Raw genomic sequence first — 9,092 nt, 5'->3', positions numbered from 1 at the left:
AAACTCTGCATGCTAGCCACGTCTGGCTGGCTGGGTTCGGACCTTTCGAACCCTGCATGAAATTGCTGATTCACAATGGTTCAGACACCTAAGGAACATCTGTCTTGGACTGAGATCGGATCTTCTGATCAGGGACTCGGAACTTTCGAAGTGTTCCTTGGCTTCCGAACCAACCATGCACACTTGGTTGCTTATGAAGTGGGGGAGTTTGGATCTTCCGAATTGGCCATGCATCCGAACATGCACAAGCCCTAGTTCGGTGCTTCCAAACTATGGTTCGGATCTTTCGATCTCTCCGGTGGTTTGAAGTCTAGAATTTCATATTTTAATTTCATTCAACCCTTGATTTATTTAATTAGTAACCATTAATCATGTTTAATATTTAATCAACTCAAAACAAGGTACGAGTCATTACAGTGTGAGTGAGGACATAAGCATTGATGAAAAGACCCTTTTCGATTCAATAAGGACAATCGTCAAATCTTGACATTACAATAGCATAACATCTTAAATTTTATGTCTTTTTATTATTATTATTATTATTATTATTATTATTATTATTATTATTATTATTATTTTCACTTTTATTATGGGACTGTTGCACTATTTAAAAGTTAAGGAGCGTTGTAACATCTTGGATAATTTTTAATTATAACTAAATATTATCATTTGTGATATATAATAGATTAAAGAACTCAAAATTAATTCTAATTTCTAGATACCAAAATTAAAATTCAAATCTATGACTTTTTGAAAATTTTATTTTGGTTCAAATTATTGTAATTGTAAAAATTAAAAGGCTAGATAGTTAGAAATTTAGAAAATATTTGTATCAAAATTGGCCATAAAAATGAAAAAAAAATTCTAAAAATATATATAAAGTAAAAAAAAAAATTCGTATATATGTCCATAGACAACAAATGAGATGCTAGTATAAAGATAATAATATCGTATCAGGGATCTAATTGTCGTTATAATTACATATAGGCATTGTTTGATAGGTTGTATAAGGTAGTATTTAATGCGGAAGTCCCATTTAATCCGGTGATTGGTGTGAGGACAACATTCTTGCATTTATCTTAAGGCCCGTTACAAACTACTATTAGAAAGGTAAAAGAAATACGCTGATTCCACCGAGATAAGTAGGGATGGGATACCGAACCAAAATACCGATTTTTCGAAATACCGTACCGAAATTTTTTTGATATATATACATTTTTTTGGTATATAAATTTTTTTTTATGGTATCTATACGGTATTATTATGGATTTTTTCCATACCAAAATTTCAGAATTTCGATATCGATATCGGTATGAATTTTTTTCATACAAATATTTTTGATACGGTATACCGAAAACCCACCCCTAGAGATAAATAGTGCAATATCTACAGCAACATGTACAATGTAGTCAGTTTTACTAAAATGCCCTCAAAACCCTAGATAATATTTTATAACTTTACTGACAAAGTTAAAACACTTTTCACTATCAGCTTTCTTCAAAAAAAGCAGAGCACTTGGAAGGCGCATCATTTCAATGGGTAAAATCTTGCCTTATGCACAATTTTTCTACAAGATCCTGCTGAAAGTTTTGATAAGAGGGATACCATGTTTATTTTGAACAACAAAATAGGAATGAATGAGCACATTCTTCTTCGTTGCCCGCAAATTGCTATGTCGGTTGAGAAAAGAATGGAAGCCAAATCGACATACGACCAATCTGATAAAGGGTTTGTTTTGGGGTTTCCTTGGAACATAATATGAACAAAAATAATACTAAAATATTTTAATTCATCACTGATTTCACCCTGAAATGATGGCCGTGAACTCCTCCAGCGTAAAGATGGAGCACTCTGTTGCCTTTCCTGGTGTTGAAGATTACGCTTTTTTTTTAATATTACGCTTTTGTGGTTAGAAAAAAAGTGACAATTTTATCTTTAAATATTTAAAATAAATTAATAATAAGTAAAGGGTTTTTTAGGTATTACACATTTCAAACCAATTCTAACTTTAAAAATAAAATCATATCAAACATCATATATTTAATCTACGTGCAAAAATTATCTACATCTTTCTATATTTTTATCATTCTTATAAAATATATTGTGTTATACCATCCCATTAATCAAACGATGTCTAGACAGTATAAATTATACAAACAATGAGCATGATCCACAGGTACAGCAAATAGGGCGTACAAAATAACTTACACTCACGGAATCATTACTCAATAATCACTATACAAAGGCCTTTTGGCATTTTACTCCAACCACCGCCGGCAAATTGTTCATTCCACCGAGCTCCTCCTGCCACGTGTACTGGGCCACCACTCTACGGCCACGTTAAACAACAACCACCTCCTTCCGCATTGAATCCGTCCTCCCCTTTTCGTCTCTCTACTCGGAAGTCGCCGTTGCTCAATTCACCGGCGATTCTTACTCGTATGTTTGCTTGTTTATTTTGTTTTTAATCGTGAATTGATATAAAGAAATTGGGACGAGTTCGTTTTTTTGGTTTTATTATCCTCTGAATTAAATCGACTACCGTTATGCATGACGATGCATTTATTCTATCTCGTGATCCGTGCCGATAGTTTTTTAGGTGTTTTATTTTTTTTGGGTTGATTATAAAAAAAATTTCTGGCTACAGTTTTTCGATCATGGGTTTTTATTTTCTAGGGTTTTGTTGATTTAATTGGATTTTGGTGTGGTTTTTGGCTTTTCAGATTTGGCTTGATGGTTGGTTGGTTGTGCGGTTGATTGTTCGATCATCGAGGACTTGGGAAGGGGTTTGGTTGATAAAGAAATTGGCGATGTCGGGACCCTTGGATCGGTTTGCGAGGCCTTGTAAGTGGCTTTTTTGTTTTTGGAGTCGTTGACTTCGAGGTTTATTGGTTTGGTGTTTACTGAATTGTGTTTATGATGGGTATGATTCGGCTTGTGGTGTTTAAGATTCTGATTTTGGTGTTGGGGTATCTTGATGTGATTATTTGTGTTGATTTAATTTTTATTGGTTTTGAATGGCGGATTCTTGATTCAAATTGTGATATGCCTTCCTGAGGAGCAGCATTATTTACTTTTTTCTTCCTGATCAAATCACTTGTTGTAGAAGACCTTAGTTCTTGAAGTTATTGCTTCTTTGACGTGTTAGTTGAATATTCTTCCTGCAACAGTATGAATTTGTCTGCTTGTGTGGTTTTCCAATACTTCTGTGTTCTTCAGTTTGAAATCATTATTTTTCATTTAAATTCATTGCCAAAAATGGAGTTTTACAGAGTTTTTAAATGGTTAGGCCTATTTTAAAACTCAGTTAAATTTTGCAGGTTCTGTTTTGATATGCATGTATGTTCTTGTCATAGGGGAGAGTGTCGTCTGTGATTAATTTATGGTTGATTGGTGAACTGCTGTTACCTGGTATATTGTGCATGGGATTTATTAGTGTTGCATTGTTCAGCTCACAATTGTGAATTTAGCTGATGTATAGCTCTAAGAGAACACAAATTTATCACAAAACAATGTGTACTGTGTAAATCATGTTTTCCTTTTCTTTAGCCTCTCTGTATTTTTTTTCCTCTTCCTGCATATATATTTTCTTTGTAAACAGGCTTTGAAGGGTCATCTGCACATGAAGAGAGAAGAGAAAGGAAGTCTGATTTTGAAAATTCAGAGGATGAAAGGAGGACAAGGATTGGTTCTTTGAAAAAGAAGGCTCTCAATGCATCGTCTAAATTCAAGCATTCTCTCAAGAAGAAAAGCGGCAGAAGAAAGAGTGATGGCCGAGTCAGTTCTGTTTCTATAGAAGATATTCGCGATGTTGAAGAATTGCAAGCTGTCGAGTCATTTCGACAAGTCTTGATATTAGATGAGCTGTTGCCAGAAAAGTTTGATGATTACCATATGATGTTGAGGTTAGTATTCTTGGTGGCTTTATGTTTAGTTGTATGCATATGCATATTAAGTATTAATTAGTCATGACATTGTGAATTTAGAATATGGGTGTAAACAAGCTGAGCTTGATTCAATTATGTGCTTGAAGTTTTTGGCTCAGGCTCGATGCAAAGCGAGCTGGCTTATGGGCCCTTGAACCTTGAGAAAAGCTCGAGCTCATAAGATTTTGAATCGGTAGTACTGATGATGTTGCCTCGAGCTTGGCTGGCTCACCTTGAATTGCATCCCTAGTTTAAAACAATTATGCCACAAGGACATTTAGGACAATACCCTATATCTTACTGAGTTAAGGTGGTTAAATGTGTATTTAGTTGTCTGAAGATTGAAGATTCTCTTGAGTCAACTAACAGAATGACATTTGCACTCATGGGTTAACAATAAAAGCTGCTTCCATCCTGCTGTGAAAATTTTTGGTAACATCTTTGAGACATCTGCTACAGGTTTCTGAAAGCAAGGAAATTTGATCTTGAAAAGTCAAAGCTTATGTGGGCTGATATGATTCAGTGGAGGAAAGAATTTGGGACGGACACAATTGCGGAGGTATCCGGATTTGAGACATAATTTTTCTTGTTTTTAATGTCAAAACTGTAAATTTCCTGTTGTACTGGTTTTCAAAATGTTCTAATAATTATTTGAAATATCAATCATGTTTCCTATCAGGATTTTGAGTTCGCTGAGTTGAATGAAGTTTTGAAGTATTATCCCCATGGCTACCATGGTGTTGATAAAGAAGGAAGGCCATTGTACATCGAAAGATTAGGGAAAGTTGAGCCAAACAAACTTATGCATGTTACCACTATTGACCGTTATATAAAATACCATGTTAGAGAATTTGAGAAAAGCTTTGCTATCAAGTTTCCAGCCTGTACAATTGCTGCGAAGCGACATATTGATTCAAGTACAACAATTTTGGATGTTCATGGTGTGGTATGTTTCACACCTTTTGGCATATCCGTTAATTATATTGATTAAAAACTTCATTGTTTTTTGTCTTTTTGTGGATGTTTCATAACTTGTGGCATATCTGTTAATTATATTATATTGATTAAAAACTCCATAGTCTCGTCCTTTTGAAGAGTTATTCTGTATTTTTTTAGGGTTTGAAAAACTTTAACAAGAACGCACGGGACCTCATAACAAGGCTTCAGAAGATAGATGGCGACAACTATCCTGAAGTAACCTTCATATTTCTAGCTTAGTTACTGCATTATGTTTAATTTATTGTTGTTACAATGTTCTGCCTTTCTGCAGACACTTCATCAAATGTTTATCATCAATGCTGGTCCAGGATTTAGGCTACTGTGGAATACTGTTAAAAATTTTGTAGATCCCAGGACTGCCACTAAGATTCATGTAGGCTGATTCTTATCTTCTTGTCATTTGGAAACTTTTATTTTAATTGAGTGACAATCTGAATCTTAGTCTTACGATTGCTTTTACAGGTTCTTGGAAACAAATACCAAAACAAGTTGCTTGAAATTATAGATGCAAGGTGAAATTAAGAAAATTATTTCTCGTGTGATTCCATTTCATCATTTTAGATTTTATAAAACGGTAACTATTACTGAGATCCCTTCTGAACAGTTTTTAAACATTTTACCTGGGCCTGTGCAGTGAGCTGCCCGAATTCCTGGGAGGAACGTGTACTTGTGCTGATCAAGGGGGTTGCCTTCGCTCTGATAAAGGGCCATGGAAGAATCCAGAGATACTGAAGGTCCTGACCTACTTGGATATTTAAAGTCTTAGATTGTTGAGATACATTAACGAGATTTTCTAGGAATTATTTAGCTTCAAGTTAAATATAAATGATTGATTGACATTGCTCTGCAGATGGTGCTTAATGGTGAAACACGGCGAGCAAGACAGGTGGTTAAAATTCTCAATAGTGAGGGGAAGGTAGTCTATGCTAAACCTCATTACGCAAGGGTAAGGATCCTGCATTAGTTTACTTTTCCTGGACACTTTCTTGATCATGACTGATAACTGATACAAGTATATGCTTGTTGGGCTTGGAGCAGCTGAAAGGAAGTGATACTTCCACGGCAGAGTCTGGTTCTGATGCTGAAGACATTGCGTCCCCGAAAGCCATTAGGAGTTATGCACATCTTCGGTTGACTCCAGTTCGTGAGGAGGTAACATTTAGTTATTTATTCTAAACATTCATGGCAATGATGCAGTTTCAGTGAATGGGATTGGTTTTCTGAGTCTGAATTATCCTGCATTGCTTGACGAATACTGCGACCTCTCTGTGTTTCTCCTTTTTTCCCTTTTTAATTAATTAGGTGGATGAATGTTAAGTTCATCTATTGTCGGTCATGCAATTTAATTGTTTGCCGTGGTTGATAATCTCTAGTTTTTCGTAAATTCTGGAACCATCATGTTTCACTGTCCCTCCTCCATCATAGTTATTTTGAAAAATTAAGAATTATGTGACAAAAATTTAAGTTATTTTGCCTTTTATTGAGTTATAGTGAAAATATCTCACTTATTTCAGGGCAAGATTACTGGAATGGCTAGTTATGTTGGCAACTTCTCGGGATATGATGAATATGCTCCCATGGTGGACAAGGCTGTTGATTCTGGATGGAAGAAGCAAACGAGCCCCACAAAGTCTTACCTTTCTAAAGGTTATACTTTTTCTCCATGTGCAATACCTTAATCAATAATTGGTTAGTCATTTAACATAACTTTTTCATTCATAATTGCATTATCGTGTAACACACGCTTTATGTATGTCTTTCTATTTATTTTGTTTGAATTGGGTGAAATGAATGCATATAATCAGGGAACCTTCCACATAATTTCGGTACAAGTGCCTATTTCCTTTAAGATTGCACTATATGGCAATTTATTTTGATGACAGGAGAAACTAAAAAAGATCTATTGTGTTTATCTTCATCATCATTTCCAAATTTTCAATTTTGTGTATCTATCATTTATTCTTTTGCTGATGGTGATTCTAGTTCATGCTGATTTCATCCTTACCTATCCACTGTATTCGAATGATAAAGAACTTGGTCTTCTGTATAGCTGCTGAACCTGGAATACTTTCATGATGTCCCTACTTCTCTTTTTCCATGTAAAATCACATTTATTTAGGATGTTTATGTAATTTTTCATTCAGAGATATTTCCACTGCCGGATTCTCAAAGCACACCAAAAGGGTTGCGGGCTCAGTTTCTGGCAGCTCTTATGGCTTTCTTCATGGCCCTTTTCATGTTCTTTCGTTCAATATCATTCCGTACTTCCAAGAAACTTTGTGATGCTTCGTCACAGCATGAACTAACCGTTCAGGAATTTGCCTTTGACACGATGCTAAAGGAGGAGTTCCGGCCACCATCGCCAACACCGGCTTTTACAGAGACGGATCTACTATCTTCTGTCCTCAAGAGGTTGGGCGAGCTTGAAGACAAGGTCAGTTCTCTTCAGGCAAAACCATCCGAGATGCCCTACGAGAAAGAAGAGCTTCTGAATGCTGCTGTTTGCCGGGTGGATGCCCTAGAGGCAGAATTGATTGCAACCAAAAAGGTAAATATCCTGCATGATATTATAACTGTGAATTTGTGCACATGACGGGAAAATATACAATTTTAATCTTCTAAACCAAGGATTTACTGTCTCATCAGATCCACTTTCTCAAGAATTATAGCTCACAAGCCTCTTTGATTGGACGACTTAAGTGTGTGGTCACTACCTCGGATTATGCTAATGCTCATAAAGAGCGAAATAATAGAATGTCTGATGCTATATTAAATCTGAAGTATATGTGAACACTAAGACTAGACATAAACAGGGAAATCATAATCAGGAATTCAGGATAGCAGGAGCTAATGATAAATGACCAAATTCATGTTAACCATTCACTCAGTTTTGGTAAATGTTGCACACTTCTTACCCTCCCCATCAGTGTGTTATGTATTTTATCATTCCATTGTTCAAGATAATATTATTCTTGATCTGAAGTCTACCAATCAACTTCTTCCCTTCATCTTTTCAGAATTTTTTTGAAATGAGAGTTAAATTTGTATTTGAGCAGGCTCTGCACGAGGCTTTAATGATGCAAGATGATCTGCTTGCTTACATAGACAGTCAAGAAGCCAAGTATCGGGTGAGTCGAGATGAATTTATTTCTTAAAAATACAATTTTATCGTGGGGCTGTGGTAATGTTTGGTGCTGACTTGCCTCCTGCTTCATGTTTCCAGAAGAAGAAGTTTTGCTGGTGAGATGGTTCATAGTTGGAGCTTCTGAGGGTTGAGGTTATCTTCATCCCGGTTTCATGTCTTAAAGCACAACGATCATCGTTTAAAAAAAGCATTGGCTTTGTAAACTTCATTGATGATATACTTATCTTTGGTGAGAAATTTTATGGAATGCATATATGCATTCATCTTTTTTTTTCTGCAAACGTTGTGCACGGTGTGTTCTTGAATGATGTTATGTGAGATTCATGGAACATTATTTGAAGTTATGGTTTTATCTCGGTGTGCGGTGCTATTATCCCTGTGTTGACGAGCTGACTTTTCGGATGCACAAACAAAAACAGTCAGAATCTTTAAAGAACAAAATCAAACATATTTTTTAAGTTCAACACAAAACCATAAGTATTTATATTTGGCCTTTCCAAGAAGATGCTTGGCATGCCAACGGAGGGATGCCATGCTAAAACACCCCAATGAAACCTAGTACAAATAGCAAATCTTGTACTTCACAAGCCCCTTAAGTTGATAAAAAGAAAAGCAAACATAAAAGTTGGGAGTTCAAAGAATGGTGTTTCTTGAGTCTAAAATCACCATGTCTGAAGAATCAAAACATTACTTGTAGTGACAAGCATCGTGATCACCTACTAATCAGAAGCTTAAGCATGCATTTAACTTAATCAAATAAAATATCATAAATAACAGCGGAAACTTAAACAATAATAAAAATATTGTTTACAACCATATCGAAATAAACCAGTGTATTAACCCAAATACAACTGAAACAAAAGCCTAGACAATAACCCTGCTGGTCCTCCATCGCCTAAGCTCTCCTGGAACCACCCGCATCGTCCAGCCGCAGACCTGCCCCATGGAATAGGGTGTTCAGATACAACAAAGTACGGGACGTGAGCATGATAAGCTCAGTACGAGAGTATGAGTATACGGTG

At 35.7% G+C, this 9,092-nt stretch overlaps 1 protein-coding gene across 3 annotated transcripts; it reads left to right on the top strand.

The window, feature by feature from the left end:
- Positions 1-2,196: 2,196 nt before the first annotated feature.
- LOC140894620 (phosphatidylinositol/phosphatidylcholine transfer protein SFH8-like) lies at positions 2,197-8,422 on the top strand. Of its 3 annotated transcripts, none has more exons than XM_073303180.1 (15): positions 2,282-2,439; positions 2,724-2,844; positions 3,602-3,905; positions 4,386-4,485; positions 4,606-4,872; positions 5,043-5,120; positions 5,197-5,298; positions 5,388-5,437; positions 5,560-5,659; positions 5,776-5,871; positions 5,964-6,077; positions 6,440-6,572; positions 7,070-7,473; positions 7,982-8,053; positions 8,149-8,422. In XM_073303180.1, the coding sequence occupies exons 2-15, from the start codon at positions 2,811-2,813 to the stop codon at positions 8,167-8,169; spliced, it is 1,875 nt and encodes a 624-aa protein (XP_073159281.1). In that variant the 5' UTR covers positions 2,282-2,439; positions 2,724-2,810; the 3' UTR covers positions 8,170-8,422. The 3 variants fall into 3 exon arrangements, with proteins under 3 accessions (XP_073159283.1, XP_073159281.1, XP_073159282.1); XM_073303181.1 differs by having other exon boundaries at positions 2,285-2,439; positions 2,677-2,844; XM_073303182.1 differs by lacking the exon at positions 2,724-2,844 and having other exon boundaries at positions 2,197-2,439.
- The last annotated feature ends 670 nt before the right edge of the window (positions 8,423-9,092 follow it).

This window comes from Henckelia pumila, chromosome 4, assembly GCF_033568475.1.
Source record: "Henckelia pumila isolate YLH828 chromosome 4, ASM3356847v2, whole genome shotgun sequence".
In the NCBI taxonomy this organism is placed as follows: Eukaryota; Viridiplantae; Streptophyta; class Magnoliopsida; order Lamiales; family Gesneriaceae; genus Henckelia; species Henckelia pumila.
This window is presented reverse-complemented; position numbering and strand designations above follow the sequence as displayed.

Bases quoted from the DNA above. Each gene is read 5' to 3' on its own strand.
- LOC140894620 (XM_073303180.1), top strand. From the start codon at position 2,811: ATGTCGGGACCCTTGGATCGGTTTGCGAGGCCTT. The intron at 5,438-5,559 runs GTGAAATTAAGA...GGGCCTGTGCAG, and splicing joins CTTGAAATTATAGATGCAAG to TGAGCTGCCCGAATTCCTGG. The intron at 5,660-5,775 runs GTCCTGACCTAC...ATTGCTCTGCAG, and splicing joins AGAATCCAGAGATACTGAAG to ATGGTGCTTAATGGTGAAAC.